General features: G+C 45.9%; 1 protein-coding gene across 1 annotated transcript; it reads right to left on the bottom strand.

The window, feature by feature from the left end:
• Positions 1-3,692: 3,692 nt before the first annotated feature.
• On the bottom strand, positions 3,693-12,677 carry TBR1 (T-box brain transcription factor 1). The gene is made up of 6 exons (XM_034785876.1): positions 11,840-12,677; positions 11,259-11,413; positions 10,821-10,942; positions 10,178-10,336; positions 9,049-9,110; positions 3,693-6,055 (listed from the first exon to the last, which is right to left on the bottom strand). The coding sequence occupies exons 1-6, from the start codon at positions 12,529-12,531 to the stop codon at positions 5,212-5,214; spliced, it is 2,034 nt and encodes a 677-aa protein (XP_034641767.1). The 5' UTR covers positions 12,532-12,677; the 3' UTR covers positions 3,693-5,211.
• Between the last annotated feature and the right edge of the window lie 2,389 nt (positions 12,678-15,066).

The raw sequence follows: 15,066 nt of genomic DNA, 5'->3' as shown, positions 1-15,066 counted from the left end.
TACAGGAGAATTAAAATAAAACCCCTCTTGCCATGCTTGGAATATTAACACAAATCAAATTTAATGTAAAATTCATGCAATTAGTTGGTGGCCTAACAAATTCAGGCAAGGGGTTTTGCTTCAGATAAACTGAAAAACACAGCAAGTACATTATCATAAACACACACTAGGGCAAAAACTGTATACTTGCTATTTTTAGGTTAATACAAATATTTAATGTCAATTAGCCTATGCTTGATATATATATATATATATACACACACACGCACACACACACACCTATAATATTACTAAAAAGATTGTTTTACCTACCTACGGAACGTAGTAAGCCTTTTCTACTTCAGTGAAACTTTTGATCTCAAATCTCCTGTAGAAATAATTGTGGAATTACAATATTAACCAGTTATGTACAGTAAAGCCTGTTTATGCAAACTCTGTACCCCAAGATGTAGATCAATCCCCAGACATCATTCATTTACTCAGTAGCCCACAAGATTATCCGAACATGTTAATGTCCCTCAAATCATTCCGATAAGCGAGCTGGTGCTGTGTACAAAATTACTGTCTATATTTTTTTAGGCAGAAGCTGCATTTTATATTTCTGGTTAAGCAAAAAGGAGATCAGGGGTTTACCTCCGAGTGTGAACTTTAATTCGCTTTTGTTTAGTGCGATAGTGGGACAATTACGTTAAAAATTAACCAAATGTAATAACTGGTTTGGCTGATGGGCAATACCTGGAATTATTTCCGACAGTACTGTTAAAAATATAGCCGTGTTGTTGCTATGTCGGGGGGGGGGGGGAGGGAGCGCATGAAATTCCACCATTCCTTATAGTAACATAGTCATTCACAGCGTTCTTGCGAAATGTTTTGGTGGTTACCCATTGTAAATTCTGGGCAGATTTTCAAAGGAAGGTCTGTGTCATGACCGGAAATCTGGTATTGGCGCAGGCAAGTGCCCCGGTAGGCACCTTACTGATGGGGAGCCCAAGAAATACCTGATTTCGTGAGCAGGCGCTTCCAAGCATGCCCGGCTGCGTGCACCTGCTTTAGCAACCCTGCCCATTCGAACGCAGACGGCATGGCTGGGAGATTCATGTCTCTCTGAATTTAGCATTAGATGGTGAGCGCCTTGGGGTCGGGTGGGGGACTTGTTTATGCAGGCTGTCTGCTCCTCAGGAGAGTCCTCTAGATTGCTGCATTTTTTAATTTTTAAGCGCATCCTCACTATTTGAAATAAGACTGAGATTGGAGGTTTAAGGCAGAATCTAGCAAAACAATCCTATTGAACACCTATGTTACTGTTCAGCCATTGGGTTACAATTCTGCTTCTCAGTTTGTGCCGCACTTGCCCTGAATCCAAGAGGCTGGATTAATCTTTAGAAAAGCATAGGCTGTTCTCCACCGATCTGCTTTTTATAAAATGCTCAAGACTTCCCACGTGGAGATCAATGGCTGCATTTCGGGTTACAGTTAGAAGAGCCGCTGGATGTGATATTCAAGTGGAGACTGAAAAGGGGGTATGGGTAACTAACGCGTGCCTGAACATTTACCTCACAGCCAAAGTCAGTGAGAGATTAAAAGAAAGTAAACCACTCCATTGCCTCAAATCTGTCTGTAGGATGACAACACTTCAACAGCAAAAGCCAGACAGTAATGCGAGTCATCCTCATCCCAGTTTCCCGCCTCTACTCTCTTCCTAGACTACTTCTGAAAAGCTACACCATCAGCACCAGGAAAATGAGGTCCCTTTAAAACCACACATCAGTGCGTGCTGCGTACCCTCAGAGCAGGTTGACCTTGAGAATTTAGAGCCCTTTGCTGGCAATAATCCAAGTCCAAGTTTGTCTACCTGCTCTAACGTTGCCTAGATTGCCCCCCGGGGCAGGAGCGGATACAGAGCTGTGCGCAGCTCCTTCGGGGAGCAGGTGCTGGGACCTGGCGTAGATACGCAGCCGCTGCCTGTCCCTCCCGCTCGCCCACACTCATTGGCAATGCGGCCCCACACGTCTGACCCGCAGCTTTGTAAAACGCTCCCCGTGAAGGGCGGTGGAAGTTCGCGGGCTAACGAACGGCAAATAGGTGCGGAGTTTCCTCGCGCTCATCCCGTCCATGCCGCAGAGAAAGCGGCCTCCCTGCACGGGAACCGTCCAGCCTAACATCGCCCCTCCACAGGGCTTACAAGCCACGCCTGGAGTCTAACCAGCAACACCTGGCCGTGGGGTCTGCAGCGCGTGTTTTCTCTCCGCTTTACTCGGGGCTCGTTCCCCTCTGCCACTGAGCAGAGAGGACAGCAGACCCAGTGCCTGCACGAGAAGTTGTGTGGCAACCAGGTCGTGTTTCTCTGCAGTCAAACAGAGGCCTTCGGGTGGAAAGGGTCTGGAGCTGGAGTTTATGCCACCGAGAACCCCGTAGTACACGTGGAGCTCACCGAAAGATGGCATTTGCAGCACAGAGTACACACAGCCTACACTAACCTGCTATTTGGAACCATTAGTGTTGTTTAAAGTCCCCTTTTCTTAATATAAAAACAGAAAAAAATACTGTCATTTGTGGTAGACAAAATAAGGCTCAGCACAGAGCCGCCTAGTGGTGACTAGTGGTACAGTCAACAGCCTCCGGGTGATGCTGTGGCTGGGTCTCTATATATTATTTTCGATTTCTCTCTTCATTTCCTCAAACTTTTCTTTTAACCCTTCCTCAACATTTAAGCCACTGGGACAGAGACGAGGCGCTATTAAAAGTGGCTAAAGAAATCACTTTTTCGGCCGACGTGCATTGGCTTTGCACACCAGCATCACTGAGCAATGAGATGCAGCTACCTGCAGCAAGCAGGAAAGGATTTTCGGCACTGTCCCTGGGCTAGAAAGATGCTCGTTCTCGCTGTGATGAAAGGGGGGACATGTTTACGTTTGCTCTTCAGGGTGCCGCCCCTCCGATCTCCACCGAGGGAACCACCCCGGAGTGGAGCTCACAGAGCCCACACACCGCACAAAAACACCAGAGGATACAAAGCTACTTAGTCCCCAACTCCCATCGCTACCAGAAAATGGGCAAAGAGAGTGGATGGAAGCCTAACCCAGCACACAATGCAGGCTCAAAATGCGTCTGGCGTCCTGCTCCAAAGCTCCAGCCAAAGCTAACGAACTCAGCCTTTAAAGTGAGTGGCACCTCCTGGGCTCGCATTTCCAATAACCTCACCTCAGGGGACACTGTGTCAAACCATTGCTATAGCCACAGCTTCCGTCCCGTAAGCGCTCAGCCCCTACTCCGCACACAACCGTAAGACAAGGCTGCGTTTCGCAAAATGCTTTTTTACGTGTAGAGAATTGTTTAGGTATAAACCTCTCAACTCCGAAAAGACTTCAACCCTCTCTCCCTTTTCCTAGTGCAGACCTCAAGTCAATACATTGGTCAGGCGATAGGAAAGGAGAAAGCATTCCACTCCCACTTCCCCTGTGCCCCTCCGGGAAAGCAGAAATGCAAACCTGGAACTACACAACACTATAGGACAGGGAAACAATGGAATCACCGCATGTTTTTAATCTATCACTCGAAACCCATGACAAGGTTATAAAGTGAGCTGCTATTAGTATCCAGGGGATTTCTTCCCCCAGTCCATTTAGATCATTTCAATTGCATCTTTGTAAAACGCAAACTGCTTTCAAACACCACGTTAACGTTTTGCCAGGTTTATTTTACTTGTTATACACAGACAATACAAACGGGCAAAAAACAAAACATCTCAATGGAGCTTGCACTTGTATAAATCATTCAGTTCCACACACATAACAGAACAAATATAAAAATCACAACATTTGATTTACAGAGGAGCCAAAAATATACACACGTTTATGACCCTGAATTTCTATTAGGAAAAATTTCCCCGTCGGCTGGAATCTTGGCTGACTATTTTGCCTGATGCATATTTTACTTGATTTTTTTCCTTATAAAAATTATTTAATTGTATAGATTTACTACTCAGAATTCAAAGACTTACTATTCTACTTCCACGGGGGAGAGCTTGGGGGTTATTAATGCTCCTTCTCAAACGTAGGGAGGCGTAGAGGATGATAGATCACTCTTACTCGCAATACTTACAGTACCCCCAGAAAGTTAGATTCAGTTATCTACTTTATGAAAAAGTCAATTCCAAAACTAAATGCAGTAAAATATACAACTCACAACTCATCTTCACTGGACTACACTATGATTACCAACAATTCAGTCGTCTATATCGTTTGTAGGTTATTCATTACAACGATTTACAGAAATATAAATGAAGGGGGAGAAACTGCAAAGAAATTTGAAAACTGTTTGCCAGCATATTTGGCACCTGCACAGGCCAGTAATGGATTTGGCACTTAGAGGGGTGGGAGGAACAAATAGGGCAAAAATAACGTTGCTATCGAGCTACTCCTCTTTAAGAAAAAAAAATTACAGATGCAGTTACTTCGCTGTTTGAAGGCGTCCTGCTACTTAATCGACTTTCCAACTAGATAGATTTCTATTCTTTTGAGGGGCAAACACAGATACTCCTTAGCTGTGTCAGCCCGGGGCACAGAGTAATTTATTCTATGCGAGGGATTGTAAGGAAGTGTGAAACCCATTATTCAGTGCTATTTCTATGGGACATTTTGTGTTTCCAGAGGCATTTAGAACAGAGAGTGAACTTTGGGGGTTGGGAAAGGAGAAATCGAGAAAGTTAAACATGATCTAGTTTTGGGACTTCACAATGGGAACAAAAAGTATAGTCATTCGTTACAATAAATTAAACACTATGTACAGGCGTTTCACAGGCTTTGTTCCACTAAAATTTACTAACATCCCCAACTATCCATCCATGGAAAAGGAAAGAAGAGCTGTATGGTTTTGAGAGTCAATCATCCTGCTCATCAATGGGGTTAGGGGAATTAGAAGGAGATTCAACGGCAGAATTGCTGCTTTCGTATATCAGCGCCAGCACCGGATGCCAAAGAATGTCAAGATCTCCTAAAGGGGTTATAGGGTTTCTTTACACTTCAGAAAGGGAAACAGGGAGCGAGGATTACAGCTAAAACTCTCTCACGGGGGAAATAAAAAGATACAGCTAAAGTTAGGATCAGTGCGCTAACTGCTGAAACGTTGTTGTGCAAAAGGACTGTTGTGTTCACTGGAGATCGTGGCGGTGTGAGACCGACTACAGAGCGAAGCACGGGGACGGGACAGAGTCTAGCTGTGGGAGTAGAAGCCATAATAGCCGATGTCCTTGGCGCAGTTCTTTTCACAGTCCCTTTGGGTCAGCACTTCGCTCTTGAGGGGAGAGGAGCTCTCCGACACCGGGGTGTCAGAGGGCGAGATCCGTCTCCTCTTGGCCTGCTCGTAAATCCCAGAATCGGTGGAATCGATGGATTTAATGGACGAGGGGGTCTCGATCCAGCTGGAGTCAGACAAGTCTTTGGGCTTGGAGTCCTCAGCGCCCGGCAAGGGGGATCTCTCGGTGACCAGGCTATCCGCCTCCTCCCCTAGGTAAGGGTTGCTGGTGGCCATCCGGGCAGCGGCTGCACTGTTGGGCCAGCAGGAGAGCATGGAGCTGGATTTGCTGCAGTACTGCGGGGGGCTGCGCGCCCCCCATCCCGAAGGGTCAGTGTAGTAGCCCAGCGGCCGCCCAGTGCAACCAGCGGCCTGCAGGGGCAGCGCCTTGACCCCGGCCGCTGCATAGGACAGCAGGGTGGCGGCATTGCCAGCGAAGTCAGTGGCCGTGTCGTAAGCGGAGGCCGCGAAATCTAAGCGGTTGTTGGCCGGCGTGACAAACCAGCGCTGCGGAGACGGGGCCCCAGGATCCTCGGCTTGCTGTGGAGAGAGCAGCCCGTTGGTGTGGGGCACGCTGCGGTCGCTGCCTGGTCCCGGGCCAGCGCCAGCGCCCGGGTGGAAGCGGGACTTGGCGTAGTTACTCACGAACTGGTCCTGCAGGAAGGAGCCCGCCATGGCGTAGCGGGCCCCGGGCACGATCTGCGAGCGGGGAGAGTCATTGGGGGAAGGCGTGAGCCGGTCCATGTCGCAGCCCGTGTAGATCCTGCCAAAGAGAAGGGCAGAGTTCTGGGTGTCCTGAACCAGAGCCGGGCGCAGGCAGGCACCCTGCATGGATCTCTGGGTCCGCTGGAGCCAACGGGAGTTTTGTCATTGACTTCAGTGGGGCCAGGATTTCACCCAATGCACTCGCTGGCAAGAGAGCCCAGTTTCAGCAGTGACCGGAGTGGAGAAAGCGCCGTTCGGACTTCACAGAAATACCCCCGAAAATGCATTACGCAGAAACACAATAGTGTAGCACAGGTGCAGAAGCGGGACCATTCAATAATTTAAAGAAACTAGTTGACCAGATTGACATGACAACCTGAAACATACCAGGCAGATATCCCTACAGTTCTGGTTCATCTTTATATTGAATACTGGGGAGGCTATTTGAGGCCAGAAAAGTTTAAAAGATCAGATTATTTTTACACACACCATCCGCAAAGTGGATCTAACATTTTACTTAAAAAAAAAATAGGCAAATACAAACTGAAAACGAGTTTGCTGTGTATATATCTAGTAAGGGCGTAATTTAAAGGATGAAGTTTCTTGTTTTTATTTATTTAAAATCCACAAGTCAGCTAACATCCTACCATCTTTCATGGTACCTTGGGAAAGCCTGCATTGTGGAAAATTGACCAATCCCACAATATGCGCAACAGGTAACCTGGTCCATTTGTAGCAAACAGCGTGAATGGCAGACTGAAAAATTATCTCTGCGGTTTGACACTTACTATTCAGAGTCACAAACCAACTATCCAGATTTTATTGAATTTAAATCCAGCTAATCTTCAAACACCTACTGAAGGAATTTTAAAAGCAGATGCGTCCAATTGTTTCCAATATAGCCTGTATATAATCCTTCAATCTTGGACTGAAATTTGTGTTTATAAAACCATTAATGGATGAATAGTTAGTGTGTGCGTTTCATTCAAGCTAAAACTGTGCTTTAATTAACCCTCCACGCCTCCTGAAATTACTTATCCAGAACACAGTTGGCCCTTAAACAAATGCGATGTGCTAGACAGCATTTAAGCTCTTTTTAAAGCGACATACATGTGAAGTTTATAATTTAAAAGAAGAGAAAGCAGAGGCATTTTGTGGTTGGAGAAGTCCAGAAGGTTGTTCATCGATTGTCTACCCTATATACAGAAAAGTATTATTTAAGTTACAAAGACCACGTAGTCTCTGCACAGCACCAGTGACCTATTCTGTATGCTCAAATACTCAGGTTACTTCTCCTTTGCGGCTCTTACCAAAATCGCCAGAACCCCTGTTTTTTCCTCTGATCACTTGTTGCACATTCCATTGCATTTTTGGGAAGGGGAATGAACCAGCTACGATTATATTTTCCAAATAAGAATAAATGTGTGTAAGATTTAACAGTCAGCTACTTTAAATTTAATCAGAGTGGTCACTCTAGGAGCTTGATCCCAGTTTTAGGCCCTGGTTTAGAAAAGCAGTTAAGCGCGTGCCTAGCTTTAATTGTGTGCTTAAATCCCATTATCAATGGGATTTAACTGATTTGCTAAATATGAATCGATTTACGCAACTGCTTAAAATTAAGTACATACTTAAGTGCTTTATTCAATGTGGGCCTTACTTCGTGGCAAATCTCCTACTGACTTCAATGGGATCCGGAGAAGCTTTATCTGGGGGGCTATTTCCATTTCCTTAAAACACATATACGCTTCTCTTACTCACAAGGAAAAAAGAAAAATATTCCCCTTAAACACAGAGCCCAATCCTGGCAGGTGGTCAGCCCACTCTGTTCCCATTGAATAGGCGCTCAGGCAAAATTAGGAGAGCAAAAACCCGTGCGCTTTCCCATGATGTTTGAGTTCCCCACCTCCCACCAGGTCTCCGTGTAGCATTGGGTTAGGAGCTCTTCTCACTCATTCTCTAGATGATTCTCCCTTCTAGACTCCAGGGCTAGAGCATTTTGTTGATTTTATTGCTTTATTGTCACAGCAATCGGAGGTGGGTGTGGAATGTCATTATTGTTTTTGCTCTCTCTCCACTGTGTACCAGCGTTGGGGGGTAAAGGGAAGCAGAAGTACTCAGAAATAGCACCTTAGCTTGGGTACTCTTGCTATTCTACCTATTCCAAACCTTCCTTACAGGGGCCATTGAGCAGTGTACATTGTGTCGTTCAGATTTTGGGCTGTTCCATTGAATGCGGGAAAAGGAGCATGGGGCAAACTTCTAAAGTCAAGTTTGAAATCCGTATCACAAACATACCATCGGTCAAAGATTAGACCAGTATGTATGGCCAATGATCTTGGATAAAAGCATAATGTATATTTGCCTTCCACGAAGACATTTTCCATTATATATATCTATATATATAGGAATGGCAAAAACGCCAAAATGAAAACCAGAGTGAGAAACAGAAGAAATTTCCTTTAAAACTCTCTGTATAGTGTCCAGGATGATTTAAACAGTCATTTATATTCAGTAGTTTAACTCCCATTCAAGAGGTCCTTATTTCATAGCCTACATACACAGCTTGAATAAGCGGGAACTTGAAAATGGGTACAAAGTCATATGCCAGAAAGAACATCACAACTGCCAAAGTCACACGCAGCCTCAGATGCAGGCAGAGGGGGTGAGAAGAGCATCTGTCCCCAAACTGCACAAGGTTGTATTGAATGGGCTAGCCAGCCTCTTCCAGCTAGCTCTTCGGCACAAATTTGCCTCTTACTAACACAGACGTACAAATTAATGCGAAAACCAAGAGTTTTCCATGAAAAATAAGGGAGACAACTGAATTTCATTTCTATTCAGTCACCCGAAATCCAGTCCCGAGTTTAGGAGCCTGCATTTGCTTTCTCTTCTCTGGGAGAACTTTTTTTTTAAGCTTAATACTGAATATTTCAATGTTTAAATAATTAGAGAGATTTTTAATCCAACCCCTAATACTAAACCAAATAGAGTATCTACCGGCCTATGTGGGCGCATCCGATAAGAGGGATAATAAAAATACAATTTACTTACGTGTCATAATTGTCTCGAAAGCCTTTTGCAAAAGGGTTGTGATCTATTTTCAATTGTGTGATCTGGGAAGGAAAATAGAGGATCAATTAGTATTTTCTCGTACCTATATATAATGAAAGCATGACAGTGGGCAACGTACAGGAGGCACATTTTTAAAGCAGGGCTGTTCCATCTTTTTTTCATTAGTTGCTCAAATGGCCGCTCTTCAAAATATAAAAACTAAGCTTAGCGTATTTATAAAGGTTTTAATTAGAGGAAAATTGATGGGTCTTACAGTTACTGATAAAAATGTGAAATAATTTTGACCGTCTATTCTGAAAAGTAATTATTCACAATTAAAGTTAAAATTTAGGATAAGAAATGACTATTTCAAGTGTTTTTATATAACATTTTAAGAGGTTATTGTATCTGTGCTTGGTTTATCAATCGAAAACAGAATACACCGATTTTTAATGCATGCCATTTAAAGTGAGAGCAAAAAATATCTGTCTATACATTAACAGGATTTTATTCTGATTAAAATGTACCATCACCCCCAACACAGTCAGCAGCATCTGTGGCTCTTTGCAGTCTTGCTTAAAAATCACCTCAGATTAAATGTGTGCTTTTCAATGGGAACATAACAGCTATTGACAAGTATTATACTCTAGTTTTAATATAATAAATGCACCCGGGTTTCTGCTTGGCCTTCTTAGAAGACGTTCACTGTGGAAACTGATGGTTATTGAGCCCCTATGAAATATTCACTCTGTCACGCCCGAGTTGTGTGTGCTCGTGAGACTAACTAGGGCAAATGCAAAGATACAGAAATCTGATCCACACATTTGCCCGTGTTGCGGATTTGGGGCTCACAATTCTTGACGATTTTAGCAAAAGGTACAGAATTGCAACTCCAAATATATTATACATCTAGGTCCTGCAGGGGGAATAAAAAGGTGCCGGCTGGATTCAATCACCCCTTTGCCGCAGACACACACGCGCGCCAGCACTCTGCACGGCGTGTATCTGCTTCTCTCTTCCCGGGCACCTACACGGAGCCCCCACGAGCCGGCCTCGGAAGCTCTAAAGCGCTGCTGGCCGGTTGAGGGTGAGGATGGCCGCGAGGGAAATACAGCGCCAAGCTCTTTACATCGGTGTTCTGATAGGCGGTGACGGCTATGAACTGAGTCTCCGGGAAGGTGAAAGTCTGCACTCTGCCCGGCTGGTTCGTATCCTCCGTCCCGTCTTCGTTCACCTCCACCACATGCAAACGGGGCTGGTACTTGTGCAAGGACTGCAAGACCACCATCTGTCAGGCAGAGAAAAGGGAGGGGGACAAAGGGGCAGAAACGCTAAATTGGAGCGAGGAGAGGGAGAAAAAAGACGGATATTTACTGGTATTTTTTCTTATTAAAGCGCTTGAATAAAAAGCCGAGGCCGAGCTGTCAGAGAGGATTAATATTAATAATCAGAGAAGGCGAAATGCACTCCTAAGACACCACCTAGTCATCGCTCCCTTTTAGCAGGAGAGCTACAGATTCACTCCACTTCAGAATGCCCCGCACACACACACACATAACCCAACTCTGATCTGGGTCTGGGTTTTGTTGCTGGGTTGTGCAGCATTTTTTTTTTTCTTCCTCGGAAGTCCTGTACAATTCTAACTTGTTAGAATTAGAAACTCGCACGTTTTACCCTAGCAGTATGGTTTACCTAAGAAAACAGGGATCTGATCTGAATTTTCAGGATTTTATTGGAAGCAACAAATAAGAGCGTGTGTGCGTTTCACTGACCTGCCCGTTGTTGTTTGATGCTCCTTTATTGTTTGTAAGTTTTAATTTCCCAAAAGAGATTTCCTGACGCATCCAGTGGGCTCCTGTGTTGGGGGAATCGGGGTGCATGTACACTCGGTTTCCTAAAGAAACAAATAAACACACCACGATTCTTACACACACACCCCTCCTGCAACTGTAGCAGCACACACAGGGCTCCAGTGAATCGCATTAAACTTAACAGCGCTTTACCGGCAATGCTTCCCTCGTTTTAACTGGGGAGGATTAAAATAGCATTTTCTGAACACCCTTCACTCCCCCCTCCCTCTTTTTATTTTTTTTAAAAGCATCATTGGCCCATTCTCGTTTAAGAAGTCGCCTGAGCCAGTCCACAAAGGCTTTAATTAACCATTCTCACCTAAATATGTGTCGGGAAAAGTGTTAATTGGAAGAACTTGCCTTGTACATTGGTGTCCGCCTTGCCGCAGGGAACCCATTTGCCTCCTTGAAATCTCCAGTGGTTGGGATCGGCCAGAATTACATCCACAAAAATATTGTAATGAGCCGTGGGATCGAGACCAGAAATATTAAAACTTAGGAAAGGGAACATGCGCCTGTTAATAGAAAACACACACACAAAACCAACCAGTTTCGTGATAAGCCGAGAACCACAAATAACAAGGGGAAGAACTTACAGGGCTGAATGAAAAGGGGATGAGGACAAAGGGAGGAGGGAGCCGCATTGGGTGCCCTCTCCGGAGGGACTGCTGGCCAGGTAGGGACCTGCACCCTATCTCTAGACACCTGGTACAAGCACATCACGAGCCCCCCTAGCAGCTGCCACCCAGGCGCCCCCTGTGACCTACCCCGTCCAGCTCCCCATTTTCACGTTGGACTTTGTGGGTTGCATTGTCAGTCACCCCGAATATTAAGCGCAGATCGCCCTCCTCAAAAGCCTCCGTAAGGAAGAGTTTGGAGTCCCAATCCCACCACCTAACGCTCAATCGCTCCATGCAGCAGCAGCAGCAAGTGCCGCTTACCTCCCTTGTTTGGTGATGATCATCTCTGTCTGGTGCCGGTGAAATTTCAGCCAGAGTGGCCTGTTGCACAGGTAGACCTGAGCTTTGCCGGGCACCAGCCCCGGCTGGGTGGAGGAAAACTGGTAGAAAGGCGCCCCTTGGTAGGAATGGCCGTACTGCTGGGGATAAGGGTAGCCTGCCGTTGGGTAACCTTGTGGAGAAGAGTTGGACAGGAGGCTGTTGTAAGCTCCATTGGTGATCACAGGATGGTGAGCCATGTAGCGGCTTGGACTGGCGATGGAAAAGGCTGGGTGAGCGGGTCCATGCTGGCTGGGGTAAGGGAACATGGTACTAGGCGCAGCGGCAGCGGACTGGGGTTGGCTGGACTGAGAGAGCAGATAGCGATCTGCAGCAGATCCATCGAAACTGTGACGAAGCTCCGAGACCCCGTCCAAGACGGGAGAGAGTTTATTTCTCTGGACGTCCCCTGGTGTGTCCTTGGAGTCAGGAAAATTGTCTGTATCTGACTGATTCGTCATCCCCCTGGTAATTTTTTTCAGAGGTGAACTTCTCTCCAGGTTGTCAGTGGTCGAGATAATGGGATGATCATGCAAGGCAAGCTCAGATCCGCCTGCATGTGGGTAACTGCTGCTCACATTGAGAAATTTCTTGGAGAGCATGATAGAGGGAGAAAGACAATGCTCCAGCTGCATAGCTCTAGCACCAATCTAATAACCCTTCAGTCTCGGGTTCTAAAGGGCTCCTCTTAACATAAACTAGACATCCTGGGACCCTCACGAGGCAGAAAGCACTTCTCCCACCAAATGCTTCCCCAACGTTTGATTTACTTTTTTTTTCCCTGGGAGAAGAGATTGGCCAATTGACACTATGCAGCAATAAGGAAAGACTCACTTTTGATCTTGCTGCTTGTGGAGCGGATGAAACGGCTCCTGCCATTGGTTAACCGCTGACAGTAATTTAATTAGATAGACATTAATTAGGATAATCACCTGGCTCCTGGTCGCGACGATCATGGCAAATTGAAGGAGATGATTTTATTGTGGGATAGAAGGGAAGGGGGGGGGGCTGTGTTTGCTATGAGTGCTCATTACAGTGTGACCTTTCGAGTTTTGTGACTACGGATAGGAAAAAAAAAAAAACAAAGACCTGCGATTTCCTAATTTTTTTCACCCTTTTTGTGAAGAAGGAAAGAGATAAGATGCTGGAGACTTTGGGGTTCAGAATGAGCCCAGGTGTCAGCGTACACTCTGAGTGTAACGATTTCAATGTAAAAAGCATACAAACCACAAGCTGGAGGCCTTAGAAGTTCCAGAATTTGGCTTCTCCGGCTAATATGAAGTGCACAATAACGGGACGCAATCCTTTATGAGATATACTCCCCCATCCTCCAGTGTAACTCCCTCCCCTCAAAGGTAAATGCTGCGTTGGAAAAATAAAACACCCATAAAACTCAGTTCAGGCAGCATATGTACACAGGAACAATGTCTCATCTCTTTTGAGTTTTGAAATAATTATAAGCTGTACAGCTGAAGTGCCCTAATGTATTTGCAGTCATGTTTACTGATTCTTCAGTAAATAAATATTTGATCTGTGTGCTGTAATGCGGGAGATTATCAGAAAAGCATGGCACAAGGCATCCATCTCTCCATCTAGCTCCAGCTTCCCTTCCACTTGACGTGTGTTTTCTCTCAGTGACTGAATCACACAGGCAGTGCTAGGAGGGAGATATCTTTTGTAATAGATTTGTCAGAAGCAGTTAGCTCGATTCATAGAAATAAATTAACGTGTTGCTAGAGCTCCTGTCAGAGAAAAGATTTAGGGCGGGGGGAGGGGAGGATCCCAAATAACGATTTCATTAAACTAGGGAAAAGCTAGACACCCACGTTGACAGGCGCGATTTTCACAGTGTAACAGGCCCAAGTCACCCCACCTGTTAGGCGGGGAGTGCTGAAGGTTCCGTGGATAATCCAGGTGGAACAGTGTGTGCGGGGCACCCTCTCTTGTCTTCCCGAGCATAAGGGAAGCGGAGGCTTCCCCCTTTGCCCCGAGCTCGCTGCTCCTACCTCAGGGCGCGCGACCCGCGTGAGGCAGGCGAGCTTAAAGCCACTTCTCTCCTCCGGCGGCAGAGCGGGTCTTTCCTGCCGGCCGGCTCCGTGGGGACTCACAAGCAGAGGCAAGGAGGAAACGAGGGGGGTTGTTGGACAGCATCAGCCCAGCAAACCCGAATGTTTGCAGCTCAGGGGGTGCCTGCCGCAGGCCTAGCAGCAATGCTTGGGCGAGGGGCCTTGGCTGGCCCCCAGTAAAGGTAACAGGCTCTGTTCTGTCTGGACCCAAAGCTCCTTAGAGCTGGGCAGGGACAAAACCAGGCACTCTCTAAGATTGAGGTTGATGTATGCTCTCTGTATGTGTGTATATATATCTCCTCAATATTTATTCCACTCTATATGCATCCGAAGAAGTGGGCTGTAGTCCACGAAAGTTTATGCTCTAATAAATTTGTTAGTCTCTAAGGTGCCACAAGTACTCCTGTTCTTTTTTCTAAGATTGAAGAACAAGCTTCTTCCCCCAGGGAGAGCAGGCAGGATGACCAGATAGCAAGTGTGAAATATCAGGAAACTTTTTTTTTTTTTTTTTTTTTTTTTTTTTTTGAGGTAGGGGGTATAGTTGCATATATAACACAAAGCCTCTAATATCAGGGTGGTCCCAATAATGTTGGAACATCTGGTCACCCTAGGAGAGGGTCAAGGAGGGGCAAAGAGACCCCTTCTTCCCCCAGGCACCAGGGCAGCAAGCCTTGGTCTTCTGGGTAGGTACACTGAGCCAGTTACACTGTATGCTCCCTCTCTGCCTTTTGGCTGTTGCTGCTCCTGGGGGTTCAGAGGCCTCAGTTCCACCTGCAGGGGAAAGTTTGTGAGGTGGCAAGCTGTGGCTGTGCCTGTAGGTTGCTCATAGCAGAATCCTCCCCCATTAACACATGCTTTCATGTCTCCTTTGGGCTAGTGGCTAGTACCTTGTAACCTCCAGGTTACACCTCCAGGAACAACTGTGTTACACCTAATCTGACTTCTGTCCCCACGCACAACTTCTAGCTCAAGGTAACCAAGCCACTAAACTTGACATAGCTATTGGGAGCTCAAACTGGTGATATAGTGGGCACTTGATTTGTCAGTTGACACCAGGATTCTGAGTGTAGTTTTCCATGGAATAGTATTTCAGACTAGATTGCT

The sequence above is a fragment of the Trachemys scripta genome, chromosome 11, assembly GCF_013100865.1.
Source record: "Trachemys scripta elegans isolate TJP31775 chromosome 11, CAS_Tse_1.0, whole genome shotgun sequence".
Classification (NCBI taxonomy): Eukaryota; Metazoa; Chordata; order Testudines; family Emydidae; genus Trachemys; species Trachemys scripta.
The sequence above is the reverse complement of the archived record's forward strand: the minus strand, read 5'-3'. Positions and strand labels throughout refer to the sequence as shown.